Raw genomic sequence first — 21,983 nt, 5'->3', positions numbered from 1 at the left:
CAAAATACTCGCTGGAAATCGAAAATACACTGCCTTTTAACAGACCCTGATGGACTGTTCTCATCTTGCTGCTTCTGCTGGGCTTGAAGCTGCAATATTTTGTGTAAACCAGAAGTAGGGCACTCCAAGAGTATCCCACACCCCCAGCTCTTCCTTTCCTTTGTCCGAGTGCTTGTTGACAGGAATGTGAGGGGAACTCACTCATTATGTGCCTGTCACACACATTATTTATATCAGCGGCCTCGCCATTTGTTCCATTCTGCTCCTCTGCTGGCTTTTCCTGGCTCTCCAAAGCAGCCCCATCACTCTTGGCAAACCCTCTGGGGGTACCTGCAGGCTGAGCCACTCCTAACTGTGACTGCCATGGGTGCTGCAGCCTCTGCACAGATGTGATACAACAGGAAAACAGAAATCTGGGCGCTTTTGGAAACGAAATAGGGCTGCAGCAGTGCCAGCAAACCCAGCACTGATCCCTCATGGGAGCAGAAGGACCTGACCTTCTGATCTGCAACTCCAAGCAAGCCACATCCATCATGGTAATAGAGAGCTTCCTGCACCTGATCCCCTCCTGGCTGTGTCCTGCCACACCAGTTCACCTTCTGCCATTCCTGTGAACTTTGCTGAGGGGTAATTCAGCTGCTCAGGGCTTTGGCAGGCAGCACACGAGCAGCAGCTCCTGTAGTAATGTGCTGCTCCTTTGGAAATGCACTAATCTCTCTGCCTCTGCATGCATCAGGGGACCATGAGACAGAAGAGATGAGACCTTTTTCATAAGAAAAGGCAGCACAGAGTCTTGAAAACTCTTCCTTCAAATCAGGCCTGACTACATGTGAAGGCAATGTCCCTCACACATTTCTTTTTGGTGGGAGGCTAACAAAGCAAGCTGCTGAAATTCTACACTTTCAGAATTTCATTTTTTAAAAAACTGTATCAAATGGAAGTGAATTTATTTTATTCTACTGATCAAGCTCTTACATACACTGGGGAAGCTAGAAAAATGAAGATGTATGCTAGAAAGAATAGGACAGCGTGACTTGTGAATCATCCTCAATGACATCATTTTACTGATGGAGGAATTCATCAGCTCTCAGTGATGCACTTTACCCAAAGCTCATCAAAGTGAGGAGAAAGAGATTTCCTAGGGCTCTGGACAGGGCCCTGCATGGCCCGGATGGGAGTGCAGAAAGAACAGAGCTGCCATGAGAGGCACCAAAGAGAGTGAAAGGGGTGGGAACAAGGAGATGTTCCCTTCTCAATCTGCTGGATTTGGGAAGAGAGGGAACTGATGGGCTGCACTTCCTCATGCTGGGAGTGGAGACAGAGAAAAGGAGCATTTGCTCAGAACAGGTTTGAGAATGAACTCTGCTGCTTCTGCAGCAATCTGAGGATGCTCACAAATAAATCCTATCCCAGACAGGCACTCTCAGATGGAAACAAGTGAGGGCTCTCTCAGTGCTGCTTGCCTCCCCAGCAGGACACACCTTTCTGCCTGCCCTTTACACCAGGGCCTCATGAATTCCAAGCTGCATTCTTTGATCAAAGCAAGTGCCCTCAGCTCATCACTGATGTGCTTTAAACATCAGTTATTTTCTCCTGGAGGAACAAACATAAACCAGCACACTGACATTTCTATTTCCTGCACCTGAGGCAAGCTGAATAACAACCCCAGACTTGCATTCTCCTACTTCTCCCATAACTTGGCCAGTGGATGTGACCAGCAGAGTTTGTAGCAGAAAAGGCAAAGGGAGAAATGCTCTAATGGAATGATTTTAATTGCCTCATTAAGACCATTACAGTTTACTGCGCCTGTCTCCTTAAGGGAGGGCTGGCCAACACTTGCCACACAACTTGAAAAACAAGGTGTCACAAATGAAGGGTTAACCACAAAATATTCATGCACTGAAAAGGAAAGGTGGGAAGGATTTCCATTGGCACTTGCTTTCCCTGGAACATCAGAAGGGTCAAAATTTGCAAGCGTGACGCTGGCAACGCCTTGTACTGACATTGCTCCCCAGAGCTCCCTGAGGGCTGACTTGTGCCTGATGTGCTTATTTATTACACCTTCTCTGACTCACTGCATGGGGCTGAGACAATAGAGACCAAATTCTGTGTTCTGGTTCATGTAAAGTTGGTAAACAGGTTCAAAAGGGAGGAATTTTTAGATGCGTTCAGCAGCAATCAAAACTGTTTTGATTCAGACAATCAGGACATTTAACACGGCCTCAAAGCACACACAATTCATCTGCAATGCCTTAAAAATTACATCCCCAGGCCACTGTGCCCAACTGATCAAATATTAATTTATTTGCTCTACTGCATTTACAAATAAAAAGGAAGACTCAGATTCTTAGTTACTCAGATGGGTAGGAGTTACTCAAGATTTGGAGCAGCCAAGCTTTTACAAAATATGATTTTATCCACTTTAAGGTTCCATTATCAAACAGAAAATAGCCCTAAAACACCCATTTCTGTGCTGTTTTAGCACATAGATGATGGCTCACGGACTGCTGGCTAGACAGGAAAGTGAAAAAGGAGGACACAAGCTTCTGATTTGGGTGATTTTCCCTGCTCCTTGATAAGGGACAGCAATTTCTGCTGGGAAAGCTTTAGCATACCTTTTCATTTCCCTTCATAAGCACAGCTCCTTTTTTTCTCCTGAAGAGTTATTTCAACTGCTTTCATTTCTGCACTGTTAAGATTTCTCACCCTATAGAGCTCTGCATTTTCCAGCCTAAGAACTGCACTTCCCTCTCAGCTCTTCATGGACCACCACAAACTCTTCTGTCTCTATTCTTCTGTGCCAAAGAACTGGAAATTTTTGCCAGTTGGCTAAAGAAGATTAGCAGAAATGGGAATTTGGCAAGCAGAAATGTCCCCTCCTTGCTGAAGGCTTTCATCGTATGACCTTTTTGCACCTGGCCTAACAGTCCTTGTTGGCTGTGAGGTGTTAAAATAATCCCTTGCTGTGGTTAAATCCCAGCAGGATGCAGAGAAGCTGTTTTCACACAATCTGGTGAAGGCCAGGATGTGAAAATGCCCTGTGGAAAGTGTTCTGTGCGTGGATTTCTGGATTTCTGGGAGCAGAGCGTGCCCACATGAGTGGAAGGGGAGAGAGGAGAAGCTTTGGGATGTCTGTTGGAAACAGATAAAGCAAAAATTCCCAGTTCATTAAACAGAATTGAATTGTAGAGAAATTGGAAGGAGGAGGAAAAAACTCAAACACAAATGTACTAAGTGTAATTTTATGTTGTGGGTTGAAGAAGTGGGAAGAAACTGATGGACCTACACAGAAAAAATTACTTTTCTAAGAAAATTATATTGACTACAAGCCTTATCAAGGGCTCTCAGCAGGCAAAATGTGATACTGCTACTGAAATACCGATGTGTGTTTGGGGAGCCACAGTGTAACATCTCATTCCTGAGCTAAAATTTGTGTGTAACACTATTTTTACTGTGATTATTTGAGCTTTACAAGCAATGTTCTGAACACAAGTACACTTAGCAGGGGCATTAATCTTCCTGAATAAACTCCTTGGGGAAAAAAAAAAAACACGAAACAAAAATTACACATTTGTTCTTGGGAACTGAGTGGCCCAGAATAGAAGTGTGCTTCAACTCACAGCAGCTCCTGCTTTCAGCTCAGGTATCCCTATCTCCAAACACTACCCCCAAAGCCTGAATTGGCTATGACAGACTTCACGTGGCAGGTGTGTTACCTTTGCAATGTCATCCTGGAATGCCACGAGGTTCAGGTAGGAGATGTTGACCAGGTCAGGCCCGTACACCACGGTGATCATCCTGTTTTCCAGCCGGCCTCCCGCGTTCCCAGCGTCCAGCAGCTCCCGCAGCTTCGGGTCCTGCAGGGGAGCAGCCACCAAGGGGTTAAAAACTGCTGCAAAATACACTGCACAAACTGCAAACACTCCCACTCTGAAAATCTCTGTAGTTCTGAACGTTTTAAGCACGTTGGCCTGTTGGTTCTGATCCGGCTAATGACTCATTAAATAGTTAAAGTTATTAGCCCAGAATAAAAAGGAAATCATTGCTGTAAATCCTCCAAAGCTCTGAGCTCCTTGTTGGTGCTGTGCACACTCAGAGCTGTCCAGCTGATGGCTGCACAGTCCTGTTTTCAGTCATTTTGCTGCAGAAGTCAAGCAAACACAAACTGTCAAAACAACACAATCTGTCCAAAGGCTACTGTCCTCAGCAGCGATTTTAATGGGTTTGAGATAAAACTGAAAATGAGAACTTAAGTTTTTCCTAAAGAATTAAGAAAACTTTTGGAGTTAACTTTCTTAAACTCTATGAAATGAGTAATGGAATTCTGGTGTTGCCCTCCTTTTTCTTCTTTGTGTTCAACAGGTTATTCATTATTTATTGTTTATTTATTTATTATTGAAATTATTAGTTATATTCAATTTAGTTTTTAGCCTTTTTCTCCCCCCCCCCCCCCCCCCCCCCGTTTGTGTCCAATACAGATTCACAGACTCATCTAGGTTGGAAAAGGCCTTTAAGAGCATGGAGTGCAGCTGTTCCCCCTGCTCTGCCAAAGGCACCACTGACCCATGTCCCCAAATGCCACCTCCACACTGTTAAAGCCCTCCAGGGATGGTGACTCAACCCCTTCGTGGGCACCTTGTTCCAGCCTCACAGAGGAGCCACCAGCTAACACTTCTGCGAAGGAAAGCAGAATTCAAGGATTTTCATCAGCTATTAATAGCCTGAACCTCAGCTGCACTGGCAACCTAAATGTGAGTGAAAACCTCAGGGTATTTGGTGACTCTGCTCATTTCTGTGAGGCTGCTCCATTTCCAAGAAATGCACTCAGTGTGTCTGAAATGAAGAAAACGGGTCCCTGGACTCATGGTAAAGTTTATGGAGGCAGATGAAAAGCTGCCCTGCATGACTGGATTCACCCTTTGGAAAGGGCCTGTACAATGTGAAAGCTCAGCTTTCCTAGAAGGCAACACTGCTCAGTCTCCTACAAAAACTAAAAAATGGCTAGCAAGAGAGTCCCTGTGGGATGGCAGATGCTGGGCAGAGATCAAGTTATTTCAAAACTGCCACAATAAATGCTCTGCACTTTGAATTTCATTCTCCCATGAATCCTCTCCCCACACTGCCTGCATATGTTCCATTTGTGGTATTCTTAATATTTCATAACTTTTGGAATAAGTATCTACATTTCCACCAACTGACAGCAATTAAATTTAATATAACAAGGTTAAGATGATAAAAAAGGGCCATTTTTCATGGATCTTGCAGGAAATCCTGTACCAACAAGACATCAATCTACAGGGCATCTCCTGATTGGTATCATACCTTCTTGGAGGCAATGGAGCTGTGTGTGTGTTCACCAAACACTTCACCAGATTTAGGAAAACACTTTTGAAGCATGAGGTAGAAACTGAAAAGAAAGTACAAGGCTGTCTATCATAAGTGCTGAGCCTCTTAAATACTGGCTATGATGCCAACAGTTACAGGAGAACAGACAGAATGATCCTATTTAAGGGCTCTGTAGATGGGGAATATCATTGTGCTCCCAGACAAAGATGGTTTCGTGGGTAAACAAGTTAATCACAGCCTTTCACAGGAGAGAAACACAGGAGGGGGATACAGAAATAGCAGTTGTGTTTCAGAGATTTCAGAGGATTCAAAGCAGAAAGACAAAGAAATGGTATCATTTAGATGTGGGAGAAGGGCTAGAGAAATGCCCTGCAGTTGCTCAGTCAGTCATGGTGCATTACTGGATGGGTTCCTTTCTCTTTTATTTACAGGCTGGAGGTTTCAAAGCTTTGTTTTATGTCTCTGGGAGATGAGAATCCATCTCCTTTCCATTCCAGCCCCAAATCAGACAGATAAATGCCTGTGCTCAAGGGCCTGTCTGGGAGCAGCATCATTCTTCCTGGGCTCAGACAGAGGAGGATTGTGTCTGTGCTTTCCTGCTTGCCCAGCACTGCCCCTGCTCCCTCCCTCTGCCTGAGCCTCCTGCTCACAGCTCCGCTCTGGACCATGGACTGCACTGGGAGCAACACAAGGAGAGGGCAGAACCTCCCTCTTCTGTATTTACACCTGGCCAAGGATGTCTCAGGGGTGAATCACACTCCGGTATGACCAAGACATGCATCAGCCACAGAGTAAAGAAACAAATATATTTGCAATGAGATGTTTTCTCCAAGGAAATTCATCCAAAGCAAAGTTATCTGGCACTGGCTCAGTTTTCAGAAGTGCAAATAAGTGGCACATCAAGCAATGTGAGTGTGGATTTGGTTTTCCAAATCCAAGGGATTTTTTGCCAGGTTTTCCAAGCAAGCAGTTAGAGCATTGTCTTTGGACTGCTGTGTTTGAATGGCTAAAATGTGAGTTTCTCTGCTCTGTTCAAGGCTTGGCTAGCAAGGTTGGAAGCACAGAGTCCATTACAGCAGTGCCCTGTCCAGAACCACCCAGCAGCTGTCAATAAAGGGAATACACCACAATTCCTGGGCTGTCTCAGTGAAACATGCTGTAGGCCCCACAGACCCCAAAGACATATTCTAATAGCTGGTTTTTAGTATTGCTTTAAACATTTTCTATTTTTAATTTCAGTGCAAGAGAATAATTTTGATGCTAACATGACTCAGAGCCAGGCTGACCCCTGCCATGGGTGCATTTGCCCTTCAGGGGTGACAGATGCACTTGTCAGCGACAACCTCACCCTTAGCTGATGATCTAGGCCATAAATAGTGCTTGGATCTGAGGTTCTCACACACCAAACCCCACTGCCAACTCCCACATTCATTCCTCAGCTCCCTTGTTACCCCCTTTGCTGCAAACACTGCTGAAGAGATGAGCAAAATCTCCTTTACCAACATCTTGAAGGCTCTCAGTGCTCTATGAATCAAAGCCCTTCTGGAAATGTCAGCAGGTTTTCCTGTGGAGATGGCAGGAAAGCACATGGGGAAAAATACCAAACCAAGCAGCAAGACCAAATTTAGCTTCTTTCATGGAAATGGGATTGATTTTGGTGGTTCCATTTTGGGGCATGACACTGCCAAGGCTGCTGCTGGCTGGGGTTGTGGTTCATGCACTGGGCCACAAGTGGACAGATTGGTTTTGGGATAAACTCTGCTAAACTGGGGCCTAATTAGCAATATGCTGAGCTCTTTGATGGACATTCAGAAGAATTACACCTATTTAATATTGATTACAGCAACTTTTGGAACACCTGAAGTTTGGGAATCCACCCATGGGATGGCCAATGAACAGCAGCCATTGGCAATACCCACATAACTCATGCAAGTTCCCTTTGCAGCTCAATATTTCAAGTCTTTGATGTTTCCTGTTGTTTCTTGATGTCAAATGCGATCAGTTTGGTTTTCCCCTTCCACTGCAGTCTGGTAGGAGCTTCAGCTCAAGGACTGTAAGTACCTGAAGATTGCTCCAGAAATAGGTCAGGAAAATCAGTGTTTGCATGGGACAGTGCTGCTTAAATTCCCAGGGGGAGATGGAATTTGTGAGCAGGCAAATGTGGAGGACGTGATAAGGATGGTGTTGGCAGCACAAAGAGCTTTAGAATCTATCAAAAATCACATTAGTCATGTCAAATTTGGGGCTAGGGTTGGTCAGAGGATTGCCTGCTCATTGGAAAACATTTTCCCTATTTGGTTCTGCTGTCTTGGGAAACTTATCAAAGAAAATATACCTTAAAACATTGGGAAATAAAGAGAGAATAGTGAAAAAAATTAAACAGAAACATTTAAAAAAAAAAAAAAAGCTAATAGAGGTTCTAGCATTTTCATGAACAAATGCAAAATAATGACTTTTTGTTAGAAACCAGGGTCCTGTGGACAGATGGATAAAAATAGATTTCAATCAGGCTTCCCTAACTTTCTCCTGCTGTATTTCCTTTCCACTGGAAATCATAAGAATAACACAAACTTAGAGAGGCACCTCAGCCACATCACAATCCCTGCCTACCACTGTGACTGCTGCTATTAAAATGTAGGTCCTAACCCTGAAATCCCAATTAGTGTGTGCTCTGCACAGCAAATGCCATAACATCTTTTATTAGTATCACCAGCTCCTTAAACTGTTTTTTGTTTTTAACTTCTGCAAACCTGCAGCACACCATCTGCCGGTGGAAACGCTGTGGCTCTTTCATGCATGGTTATAAAAGGCTGCCATGAGGTTCTGTGGCACCCAAATGCTGGTTCCAACACTCCAGGGAGCAGCAGGGCAGCTGCAGTGGTGCCTCGGGTTTGGTTTTTATATTTTTCAGGTTCTGTTCTGCTTTAGTGTGTGGGTCTGGGCTCCATATTATGGGATGGTGAGCTCTGTGCACAGAGCAGGGAGACAAAACAATTCCTGCTCCAGCTGGGCACCAAGGACAAATGACCCAAATCTCAGCCCAGGAGCACAAACACCGTGGGCTGGAGAGAGAAAAACAAGGATGGGACTTGATAACCTAAAGCTGGAATTGGACAATTAGCTCCAAGATGCAAATGGAGCAGAACTGATCACAGACCCCGTGAGCGTTCGTGCATTTTGGGGCCATTTTGGTTCATCTTGGGTGCAGCCCAAGGTGCATCAATCGAGATCCTTTGAATAAATCCCTATTTTATTCTGTAACTCCATCCAGCCCCTGCTCTAGGCCAGCCTTCCCAAGGCACCAGCAGCACCATCTCAGAGAGCAGCTTCTGATCCCTTTAAAAAGCAAAGGAAATGCTAAAGGTTTTCCTGGGTTTGATGGTTATAGATATCCAGACAATCACAACTTCTTGGGCTGCTGGAACAGGTGTGCAACTAAATATTGGGAATTTTTAGTTAAAACATTAATTTACAATGCAAAAACCTCTCAAAACTATCTCACAGAGTTATAGGGCACTCCAGAATTCCTTGCACTGCAACTATCATGGTCTGCATTACTACCTGTAACTGTCACAATCCCAAATCATTGCATTTATGTCCTGACAAATTCAGGAGAGACTTTAAACAAAAATGGCACCAATTTTCACCTTTGTTTTCTGCTCATCAAACTGAGATTTCCAAGCGCTCAAAAGTGCATTTATATTTTTCTAGCTCAATATCTATCCCAGAAGAAGGAATATAGGGGAGGAAAGAAGCTCCTACATATGCAAAGAGTTTTCCAGGAAACACTGGAGTTTGAGGCTTAAATTAAACAAAGTACCTTGCTAAATTAGGGCTTTCTATTGTGACTCAATTGAAGGCAGAACTCCCACAGATCTTCCACAAATAGAACAATGTCTTGTCTTCAAGAATTCCTTATCACAGAGTGTTTATCAACAAAAATGTATATATATAGATAGCATGGACATGTCATATATTTGACCCAGATTTCAAAATACCAGCTCTTAACACTTAAAGCACCAGGTGAGTTGCTGGTTCAGGGGTAGTAAAACAGGAAATAAAAAGTGAAAAAGTGACTCCTAAAATCACAGCACTTACCCTGTGGCTAGCTGAGGGTTGCCAAGCCCCAGCTGTGCTGAGTGACCCAACCCAGCTCCTCAGTGCCAGCTGCCCAGCACACAACACCAGCTAAAGGCAGGAAATGATTTCTAAGGCTCTCAAATCTCCTTTGTACCCCCTGTGGCAGCTGAAGCACATACACAGCTCTGCTCTGCCAGGATTTCAGGTCCACGATGACACCTAAGAGCTGCTCCTCATCTTTGTGTGGGACCCTCAGGAACAAAATGTCCTTTTCAGCTGGCTGAAACTCACTGCTAACAATGCCCACACAGACCTCACATTCCCATTCTGGTTCCATTCCCTTTGTGCCAGACATCACCAGGAGCTTCCCACTGAGGGCATGGACAGACTCATCCTGCAGAGAAATCTTCTTCTCTGCCCCCTTTGCTGAGAGCAAAGTCAGAACTCTCAAGTTTATCCTCCAGCAATGCCTCTCAGTGACTAAGGAGAATGTCCAACATGGGAATCACATGTGCAGAACTCACTGACAGCATTTTGTCTGTCTCATTGACAGCCATGTGAAATGAACAGACTGCAATTAATATATCAAAGATATTCAAAACAGTGCTCTCCAAACTCTCTTTGATGACACACAACACATAGGAAGTTTGATAGCTAAATGGATTTATGTGTATCAAGTTATCCTTACCAAAATCATTGTCATTAAACCAGAAATCTATGTAGCCCAACAAACACTGCAGTATGGTTTCAATACAAATAATGTCTTCACACATTTCACAAAAGAGTATCAGATCAAGACAGAACCAAAATATTTGCAAATAAATTTCTCCCCCTTTCTAAGGTTTCAGAATGGATTCCAACTTTGGTGTGCTATCACCATAGCTACCTATGCACAGAAACAGAGCCAGGATCTTGTTTAAACACCCAAGTCACCCAGACATCATTTCTGTGCAAACCAAGTCACTGTGCACAAAACAAGAGGAAGTTTCTTTAAAAAATAATCTCAATCATCTAAACTGGGCTCAATTTGACCATCTGCTCAGTTAATACAGTGGAATGTTTCTGACATATGACGCAGCATGAGGTAAAAGGAGTCAGAAATGCTTTAGTCAGTCCCTAGGGAAGGAGATCCAAGGCATGCACGGATCTGGTACATGCAGCAATCCCAAATACCTCCGATGCAGCTAAAACCCCAGGGCTGTTCTTCCCACAGACATTATCAGGGAGGACAGGGTGCCATAAATCAAACACTCAGGGCTGATTAACCTTCCCCATGAAACACCTACTCCAGAACAATGGCTGGTTTGCCTAAAACAGCGTGATCCAACTCCAGGCTTGAAGTAACAACATCAACACATCAAGTTTACCAGGACCAGGCTGTGGAAAGAGTGAAAAAGATACTCTTTTTTCTGTGATGTACAGCTTTTGAGGAAGAGAGAGCAAGTGCCAGCTTAATCCATATTTTTCTTTGGCAAAGGAATAAGAGGGAAGCCACTCTCTGCCTGTACAAAGGAACTCTGGAAAAGAGAGGACTGTGTCAATAGACATTTCCAATAGAATTCTAACTGTGAGCTCTGAAAATGCAGGATGAATTCATGCTGGCTTTCTATGACACCTACATTGCAAGACACAGGTTATTTAAAAACATCCAAGGTGATAAATCAGTACTTTTATAACATCTAGGGACATCCCCCCAGCAAACCTGGCAGTCCTATGCCAGCCACCCCACCAGGAGGACAGATCACCCTTTGGAAGCTCTCAGGTCTCTTTTCACCTCCATTTTCACTGACACCATCATTTCTGTACCAGATGTGCTGCAAAACCTTACTGGAGACAACACTACAAATTCACTGATGGCAAAATTCACTGAGGGTAATTCAGTTCTAGTTTTGATGAAGATACTCCTGAGAGTACAAAATCAGATTGATTTCTGGGGAAAAGGGAGAGAGATGCCCACAGGATACCTATGGCAAACACACTGAAAGCAGGATTTTAGCTGAAATACAAAGTGAATTAATTGCATGTGCTGAGGAAAGCCAAGGGAGAAAAGCAGGGCCACCTCATCCCTCTTTTCCTGACCTTTCTCACAGTTCCAGTGATCCCAATCCAGCCTCCCTGGGTCTCTCATGACAGAACATGAAGCAAATATCCAGCCAGGATTTTATTTTCATTTTCCATCCGAACACTCATATTTCTCAAGATGGTTTTTTTCTAGGCTTGTGGTATTTGAGTTTTAGGTTGTTTGCAAGACTGTGTGTTCTAACAAAAAACAAGTGACAGCATAAACCATCTAAGTAAAATCAGACCAAATGTGGTGGTTTTCAGTGCTTTTGGATGTGGCTGTGATTAACATGAGAAAGCTTTACTTATCACAGTGTAAATCTTAATTGATATTGATGCCAACTCAATACCAAGCAGCTACAACCACTCACAACCTTCCTCTAGGTGTTCTCTAACTCATGAACATTTTTTACCGATTTTATCAGCTGCAGATGGCTCATTATTTTAAAGATGACCTTTAAAGACACACACTTCCCTTCCCTGCTTTTCCTTCCTCCAAATTCCACGAGTTTTTCTTCAATTTAATTTAAAAGGAAGAGATGAACAGACAGTGGAGAAAAGAAACTCATCTCATTTCCATGTCACTTTTATGAACTCGTTTTCTTTGGTCTGTATGAGACTATTGCAAAACCTATAAAAAGCCTTTAAATGAAATGATTTCTACAGCAACTTGCACAGCCCCTGAGGGCAGGAATAGCTGGAACAGCAGCTTCATTTTCACTTATCTATAAATCTCACATGCATTGTTCTCCCAAACTGGAATTGCTGTGTGCAGTTATTTTAACAGATTTACTTCAGAGGTTGAGGCACAATCGGCTCCTCATTTATCTGAATTTGTCAAAATCTGAGCAGGATGAGAGGCACTGTGGGCATCCCCACGCTGCTCTGGAGTGCTCCACCAGGGCTGCAGGACAACCTCCTGCACTTTAATGCATATTTTGGTTTTTGGCTGGTGGAAATGTGTCCATCCAGACGGTCTGAAACGCTGCCTGCACCAAGTACCCACCCCAAACAGACAGGACAGATGAAACCAGAGAGCCAGGACTGAAAACATCTGACTAACGAGCTGCTCATTTTTGCAACATTTCACACACGCTCAGCAGTAGAGGAAAAAAATAATAATAATTTAAAAATAATTAAAAAACCCCAACAAACAAAAACAAACAAAAATAACAAGAAAAGAGCCTGTGTGCCATGCCAGCAACATTTTGTTCACTCTTACCTGTCTCAGACACACATTTTGGTGTCATTTTTTTTCAATCGCAAAGTCACGAGGGACGCTTAATGCTAAAGGTTTCAATTTACCTGATTTTAATTATTGTAAACACTCACTGCTCCCATTACCTCAAAGTATTTAATTCTAGGGAACTCATTTGCAGCATAGGAAAGAAAAATAAACCATTTCAATGATGATGCAACAGAAGTGGAAATTGTTTCCTTCTTGGGCTGTAGCAAACACTCAGCCTGTGAGCTCAGCACAGGCTCTTAATGGCACATGTGATTAATTATTGATGCCTAATGATGAGTTGTGCTGCACTGTCCTGTGTCACAAAGCCTTCCCTGCACCTCAGAGCAGAAGCAGAAATACATGCAGACATTTGACACCGACAAATTGATGCCAAATTAGCCCACACAGATGAACTAATTCCCTGTGGATCTCGATGGAGCTGCCCTCGCTCCTGGTGACAACCCAGCTCGGTGGGAATTGGAGCCAGGACAGCACAAAGCCAAGGGACTTGACTCTGAAAATCCATAAAACCAGCTAAAAACCACATGGCAAAATCATATGGCAGATGCCAATGCCTCAAATGGCAAAGTTAATAGAGAAAAAGTTATGCATAATAAAAATCAAATTAAGACTCCTTTTTACAACTTGCTCAGTTTCTATTTACTCCAGAGAGGAGGATTTCCTCTAAGTACATTTTAACTTTTAAAATAAGTGTCTAGCAGACAAAAACCAAGTAGAAATAGGCTCCTGGTTTACAAGACAACATGACTACTGAAGGAAAAAAAAAAGGAAGTAAAATCTACAAGGAGCATGAGTAAGAAGCACAAATATGTTTTGCTGGCTGAGGAGGGAGAGACAGCAGTGAATAAATGCAGCCACTGGATTTGGGTGGTTTAATGCCAGATGAATTTCAGCCCCTGTGCAAGCACAGGAACCATGTCCAGTCTATGCTAGGAAAGGACATCAAGTACTGATGTCCCTGGCCAGCAGCTGCACAGAGCAATTCTTCAGGGGATGCCAGGGACATTATTTAAGGCATTGGTTTTGTACTCCACGGTTTTGAGAGCTAATTGGGGAAGGAAATATACAAAGGGTGGCTGGATCAATTTTAAATCAAGCCTGAAGAACACAACACATCACTTGGAGAGCAGTGCTGGAGAAAATCATGAGTGTCACAAATCACAGATTTGTGAGCAGCCAAACAACGTGAGAATACCAAGACATGGATGAGGGAAAATCAGTGCAGGCAGAAAGTGGTGGAAATGGTCCCAAAAAATCCAGATGCAAACTTTTGAGTGAGCAGTTTTGGGCATCTGAATCATTCACATGAGTTCTAGAACCACAGTTCACTCATAAATACACATTGCTGCCTGTACATCTGCATTGGGACAGCTGCACCAAACTTGGTCCTTCAAACTTTTCCAGATTCATCAGCTTTCCTCATGGTTCACAGGGAAAGGCACAGGGACAGCAGCTGCTGCTTTTAAAAAGAGACAGCTCTCACTGAACCCCTCTGCATCCCTGATAGCCATGGCTGGCTCTTTTCCACAGCAGAAATCATTAAACTTTGGGAAAGCACAAGCAAACAAAGAATATTTTTCACCCCAGAACCTCCCGTGATTCCTAACTAGGTACCAACACCAGGTGATGCACAGAAACCAAGAGATAACAATGGCAATTCTGCCCTAATGCACAAACCCAACACCTCAATTCCAAGAGGTTCACCTGCATTTACAGAAGTTGAGAAACGGTAAAAAGCTGGCAGAGGAAGTTTAACCGTGATTAATTGTTTTTAAAGCTCCTCACACAAATCATGGCAGCTTGCAAAGAATTCAATTTCTTACATTCAGAGGGTGGATCAGCACTTCTCTTCCTAATTTCCCTTGCTAAGTGCCAGACAGACTCCCAGTTATCCAAGAATTTAATGAACTAAATCCAGCCATTTAAGGCTGTTTCATCTAGATAAGAAGCTTCCCAACGTGAAGGATAAAACAGCCTTAAAGGCAATGGAAAACAAACCCCACTTTGATGTGCATAAACTACCCAAGCAGTTAATTTTCAATGATAAAAATAAAATTTTAGCTGGGGGATGTCAAGTAAACAGGCTTGGCAGGAGAAAGGAGTCCAGGAAAGAAGAGGAGGCTGGAAAATTCCTGCACAAACTCCAGGCCACACTTTGTGCTCCCCCTTTGCTGAACTTCCCCCGGATCCCCAGTGGAGCACTTGACTGAGCAAAACTATGAACTCCAGGCTTTGACCAAAATACTTCTGAAAGGTTACAAAGTCCAGTGCTTTTTGAAAAGGGAATTAAAAATATTTTGTGCACATAAGATGGTGGCACTGAGGGTACGCTTCCTCCATTTGGATCCCTTCCAATACATCCTTGGGAAAACAAATAGTTATAATGGATGCAATTTGGAAAGGGATATTCTGCAAATATAGGAATATTCTAAATGTCACTTCCCCAAAACAACAATATGACACTGGGTTTTAATAAAGATGCATTAATTCCTTGCTGTTCTGAGTTCATTTTTCCCCTCATCCTTTAACAGGCAATAAAGAGACAAAACCTGAACATCTCTTGTGATGAGAGGTGAAAAATCCAGAATTTCAGTGTCTTCATTTCCTCCCTCTGTAAACTGAGCTTTTGTCTCTTTTGCTTCTCTAGAATCTACTGAGTTTAATTTTTCTTACATTCTGATCAACCACTCTTGCCTCACTGAGAGTGTTAACACAGCAGAAGTCTTTTTTCCCCTTTGGATGATTTTCATGAAGAATAAATGTATCTTCATCCTTCCACATCTGAATGAGCTCTGAGGTGATGAAGCACAAACCCTCACTGCATTCACATGAGCAGAGTTCAGACCTTCCCTTCCCTCCCCTGCCTGATTGTGTCCCTGGGATGCTGCTTTGAGGAGCCCATGATATTGTCTGAAAAATCTCTTTGCCAGGATTTTTCTCCTGAGAAGCTTCAGAGGAAAAGAAAACCAACAATTATCTGCTGCTGTGGAATGCAACAGGTGCATCTTTGATTGTCCATGTTGGTTGTTTTTATTAATGGCCAATCACAGTCCAGCTGGCTCAGACTCTCTGAGAGTCACAGCTTTTGTTATCATTCCTTTCTATTTCTTGCAAGCCTTCTGCTTAAATCCTGTCTTCTATTCTTTTAGTAAGTTTTATTATATCAAATTAAATGATAATATATAATATATAATATATAATATATAATATATAATATATAATATATAATATATAATATATAATATAATATGTGATATTATATTATATTATATTATATGACAATATAATATAATATAATATAATATAATATAATATAATATAATATAATATAATATAATATAATATAATATAATATAATATAATATAATATAATATAATATAATATAATATAATATAATATAATATAATATAATATAATATAATAATATATTTGGAGAACATCCCCAGGCTGTGGGATGGGACCATTCCAGCCTGGCCTGCCAGTGACCCCAACCCTGCCAGCTCACCCATAAACCAAACAAACCCCTGCAGATAAAACCTGGTGAGTAATGGGTCAGTGCTATAAATAGGAAGATCAATAGTGCCTGGAGTCAGCCTGAATGCTGCAATTAATGATTTCCCAAAACAGCAGCAGGCCAGGGCCACGTGGTACAGCTGGCACCTACCTGGGACTACAGAGCATGAGCAACACGGGGTCAAAACCCTCTAAGCACCTTCTCTTCCTCTTTCCCATATTTTCCATACCATTTAGACACTTAAATAGGCTAGGATTTGCTTTATATGCTCAGTGGGTTTATTTGAAAAAGATTATACATATATATATATGTGTGTATATGTATATATGTATGTATGTATATATATGTATATATATATTCTTTTATATATTTTATATATATTAATATATATTTATATATATATAATATTTTATTTATATATATAATAATCTTATATAAATGAAAAAGATTATTCTTTTATATATATAAAAGAATAATCACTTACATATATAGTGTATATATATAAAATGTGTATATATATAAAAATACAGTGTATATATATAAATATATATGTAAATATAGTGTATATATATAAAATATATATATATAAAGGATAATAAAAATTATCCTTTCAGAATAATCTACATTTTATATACATACACTATAACAAATATACTTCTTTAATATTTCTGTGAGATAATTTATATTGGCACCACCGTATGGTTTTAATTCTATACATGGTGGTGGTGCTTGTGGCATTTGCCCCTTTCTGTGCAAGCACAACTAACAACAGGGAGTAAATTCTCAGCAAATTCTTTGAATGTCTCTTTGATTTTGGTTTTGATCCCAACTCACAGCTAAGCTCCTGGAGTAAGGGAACAACAGGATGTTTGGAAAGAGGGATAAATGCCACAGTGGGAAATGGAATAAAAGTACGGCCTTACACCTCCCCAGGAAAAACAAGCTGTGCCAGTAGAACACACAGTGAATGGAAGCGCCTGAGCAGCCTCCTGGGCAGGGTTCCCAGCAGGAATTTATTTCTGCCTTATCAAGTTTCTCATCAGTTTTTAAACCAGGCTGCTGAATAGGTAAATCTCCTGAATGGCAGGAAATTCACTGTGGAGACAGAAACTTCCAGGCTGCAGTGGATATCATCTACCCCGAAATCTGACCTCTGAGACCTCTAACTGCAGCACTGAGGAGATTCTACAACCAGACTGAACTCATGATTCAAATGGATTTAAAAAAATAATGAAGACCACAACTAAACAAAATGTTTTAAAAACCCCACAAACAAACAACTCACAAAAACCCCCAATCAAACTATAAAAACAACCCAAAGATCCCAACTTACCACTGCTGAGATTTTCACTATTAATACAAAGGAATGGAGAAATTTAAATTACAATGGAGAAAGTTTTAAAAAATGCAGAAAGTTGATAGATAGGGCGATTGACACACATAAACTTACTGCTCTCAAACCAGTTTGCCAGAACCATTATCAAACCCCCTTTGATATGTTCAATCATTTAGCACCTTTAGAGGGGTTATACCCTGATCTGACACTGCTTTTCCCTGCCAGCCCTAAATAAAATCAAATTCCCATGAATTGGGTGAGTCCTTGCCTCAGCACCTGATCCTTTCTGCTGCCATTTGGAGTTGTGCTTGTGTAGAACACATCTGCTGATATCCACATCTTCTCTCAAGGGAGCTGGGACCCCAAAAAGCTGCAAAGTGCCAGTTATTTGGTGTCACATGTGCCACAAGATGCTCTCCCAGTTATTTGGTGTCACACAAGCCACACGATGGCTCTCCCAGTTATTTGGTGTCACCTGGCCACAGCAGACTGAGCTCCATTCCCTGCACACCCCTTGGGTTCAGGGATTTGATCACATCAGACTCTCCTGGCGCCTCACATGGAGGTTCTGAACCTTCCTTCAGGAACCTGGGAGTGCAACTGCAAGTTTGTGCTCCATTTTATGGACAAGGAAAGCACAGAGCACAAGAAATTTATTTATTTTTAATGCCCTGTGGGATGAGTGAGCTGCTCCAAAGGATGTCCTGCATGAACCAGGAGGGGAAGCTGAACAAATCCCAGCTAACTCTGTGAGGATCAGAAAGCTGGAACCTCACACCTTAAAAAACAAGGAAAGGAAAATAAAATACACTTCCATGGACCCAGCTACATTGCTGCTGCCTCTCTCGAGGCCTCCTGCCAGATCCTGCTCAGGCAAGGATGTACAAAAGCAAACACTGAAAAACAAGTTCCTATTTTTTTTGAAGCTCGGAGCAGCTCATTGTGCTGTTTCCCTTCAGATCAAGTGGCAGCAGCAGCAGAGCAAATACCTGAGCAGGGCATATTTTATTAGATCAGCTGTCAGGCAAATTCTCTTTTGCCTTAAAAACAAAACAAAACAAAACAAAAACGGCCACTCTCCCAAAAAAAGGAAGAAAAAAAAGGCAAATAGGACAGGCTTTTCTGAGTATGTTTCTATGAAGGTTGTTTTAAAGCTTCCAAATCGTGAATTAATGCCACCAATGGAAGCACTGTGCAAGAAGACTTGGGAGCTGCTGGCTCTGAGGCAGGAAGGGCTGTGCTCAGGACCTTGGGAGCACAGGAGCCTTTGGGATGAGCTCTGCTGGCACTTTGTGCCACGGGGAGCACAATGTGAACAATCCCACTGGGTGTAACCTGCCAAGCCCCCATTCCCAAGCCAGGAAGGAAAAGCAGAAGCTCACAGAATGCAGGAGGAGTTAAATAGTTGTGGTTGCTGTGATGGGATGCTCTTGGAAGCTGCAGGAATTAATTGGGCAATACCAAACCAAGGCACCAAGAAGCCAAAAGATGCCCCTTCCTCCTCATGTTGCCATGGATTCCTGTGATGCTCATCACTGGGAGCTCTGCAGGAGAGGGGAACGAGGCTGATGGCTCCAGTTTATCCCCAATTTCTGGTCTTATTCCCATCCCTGGTGGGAGCAGAACAGTGATGCAGACACTGACCTGAGGCACCTGAGCAGCTCTCGTGAAATCCGCGCCCAAAACTTCCCTTTGGGTTTGTTTTGGCTTTTTCAAGGACTTCAATTACATCTACAATTCCTCTTTACACTGCAGATTTTCATATTAAGAAGGAAAAAAAAAAAAAGTGTTTTTTTTCCCCTTGCTTTAATGTATCTGTTCCTGACATATTTCTTTTGCCTAGGTGTGACATTTTAACGTGGGCTTAGGAGGAAAGAATTTTAGAGAAGGGTATAGATTTTTGCAAGATCTCTGATTCAAGAGGAGCTGAAAAAAAGCCCTTAAAATCTTTGAAGAATTCTATTGCTGAAGCACAAAATACTGAAAAACCTGATTATTCTTCAGGCAATAGAAAAAAAAAAGAATGAGTGGCTTTGATATTTCTAAGATGATGCAGACAATGTCACTTGCTTTTCCATTTCCAAGCCTTTTTGTAAATATTCGGACTTTAGAGCAGCAAGAAGCCTCTCCATATTTTCAGACACAAAAAAAATGAAGTATTTCCTAAGGGGAAAAATAAATATTTTCTGTAAACTCCCCAGCTGTCTGGGAAGAAAGCAGCAGAAAAGGAGATGGGGAAGAAGTCTCACACACCTGAGACAGTTTTTCCAATGAGAACAGTTTTTAAGATTAATTTTTGACAGTGGCTGCCAGTTGCTCACCTGAAAGCCTTTCTCAATCTCTCTGGACCTTTTCTTTCCATGAGTCTCTCTGTATCACTACTTATTACCACAAAAACTCCTCATTTGTGAAAAGATCTTAATTCTGAAATTAACTTTATGAGAGAAAATGATAGCTCTTAGATAACACCATCACCTGTGGTACCACGGATGTAAACATTAGCAATTTAAAGCTTTCAGGGTGATGTTTCTTCTATTTTTTTTATACTTTCTCCCAGGAGATTCCTCCTCTGCTGCATTTCAGTTCTTTTTTTCTTCACATTTCTTTTAAGAGCCCCCACGTCCTTGATTTTCCTGGATCATTGTTTCAGCCCATGTGGCTCTCACTATATTCTGTCTTCTGTGAATTTCAGCAGCTGACATCCCTCATTTTCTCTGGTTGAAAGGAAAATTAAATATACACCATTTAATCAGCCTACATATGCTCATTTTCCTTTGTCCTGACTGTTGGGGTGTAATAGCTCGGGTTTTATTTGCTGTTAACAGGCTTGTAATTGTTTCTGATAAAATAATACAGTGTTTGTTCAGCTCTGCAAAACAGAAACACATAAAACCACAAGTTTTGTGCACAGCCTTTGTGTGAGCTGAAGGAGGGTTCAGCAGCTAAGCGCTCCTGGTGACTATCAGATTCAATCAGTCTGTTTAGTGAGGTTCTGCAAGGAGAATATGACAGTTCTGCTCCTGTTTACTGAAAACACTGACCAGGAAAGCCAGACAGGGACATGAAAAAGTCAGGCAACAAATACTTAGAGGAGAACACAACTGCTTCTTTTTCTTTTAAAAGCAATTTTGCTGCAATGATTTGCTGTCCAGATTTTGCATAAAGATCACGAGGGATCCATTCCAAAATTCTATTTGTGGTTGCTTTTTTGACATCTTACAGAAATGCTGCTTTTGCTGTGTAGGTGACAGGAAATGTACGTTAAATAACAGAAATTTAGCCTCTCAGAAGGAATTCAAAGGTCTCTCTGGTGTGAGACACAGCATGAAAATTAATCAGTGGAATTCCTCATCAGACAGTCCACAACACAAGCACAGAAAACCTTTCATTCAGGGAACCATATGTCCCTAAAAATACCTGGCCTAGCCCCAAATTATGCAAGGTGCAGCTCTCAGCTTTCTTCCCCAGCACAGCAATTATGCCTCCATTGTGCTCCCATCTCTTATTTTTAGCAGTGAATGTGTCCACACAAAAAACTGATTAATTCTCATCAGCATCTGGCACAGCCCTGGCTATTCTTTTACAGGTAATCAAAAGCTGCCCTCACTTTTTTTGGCCAGCAAAAAATGTTCCAGTGAGCAATTCAGGAATATTTACCCTGGACACAAGATTGTTCTCCTGTTAGCACGCTGACATATCTTGAGATCAAACTGTAAGAAGAAATCTCAGCTGCTGAATGGTGGAAAGGTTTTGTGCAGAGCCTGCATGCTGCCTTCCTTTCCCTTGGCAGGATGCCTTGTGGATGATTGCTGATTTTTAAATACTAAAAAGTCTGTTCTGCTATTGCTAAACACATTCCTGAGGCAAAGGAGAAATGGGGGGAAATTATGAGGATTAAAGCAAAGTATCTAAAACCTCCCTTTTGTTAGGGAATAGAAATATGCCATGCCCTGAAAGCCTATGGAAACCACGCTGTGTTATTTTGTTCCTTTGTTGGCTGGGGGATTTTTTGCCTCTGAACGTGTCAGTAATGATGACCCTCATCACTATTTCACAAAGCAATGCAGAAATCATTAAAGTTTCCTACTAAGAGTCTGGAGAGCATCTCATAAATGCAGGCTCTGATCAACAACCCCTGAAAAATCCCCACCAAAATCATCACACAAATGCCCCAAAATAAGATGTTCCCTCAGCTTTCCATACAAACTCCTCACTATCAGAAAATCCGCCTTGCTGCCATTAAAAAAAAAAAAACCAACCAAACTCAAGAAAACAACAATAAACTCCAAACAAACAAATAATAAAACCCAGAAGAAAATTCAGTTTCCTAGAAGCTTGGCAAACTGCAGCCTGATGGAATCTCGACTTGCAAAATGCTATTTCTGTACAACTGCTG

The 21,983-nt window shown here is 41.9% G+C and overlaps 1 protein-coding gene across 5 annotated transcripts in view; it reads right to left on the bottom strand.

Moving 5' to 3' along the window:
- PLCB1 (phospholipase C beta 1) overlaps positions 1–21,983 on the bottom strand; it is a 281,298-nt gene that overhangs the window by 117,208 nt on the left and 142,107 nt on the right. For all 5 annotated transcript variants that reach the window (XM_063152825.1, XM_063152826.1, XM_063152824.1 and 2 more), the window contains exon 4: positions 3,717–3,857. In XM_063152825.1, the coding sequence (XP_063008895.1) occupies positions 3,717–3,857 (141 nt within the window). The remainder of the gene's footprint in view (positions 1–3,716; positions 3,858–21,983) is intronic.

This window comes from Melospiza melodia, chromosome 3 (assembly GCF_035770615.1).
Source record: "Melospiza melodia melodia isolate bMelMel2 chromosome 3, bMelMel2.pri, whole genome shotgun sequence".
Lineage (NCBI taxonomy): Eukaryota > Metazoa > Chordata > Aves > Passeriformes > Passerellidae > Melospiza > Melospiza melodia.
This window is presented reverse-complemented; position numbering and strand designations above follow the sequence as displayed.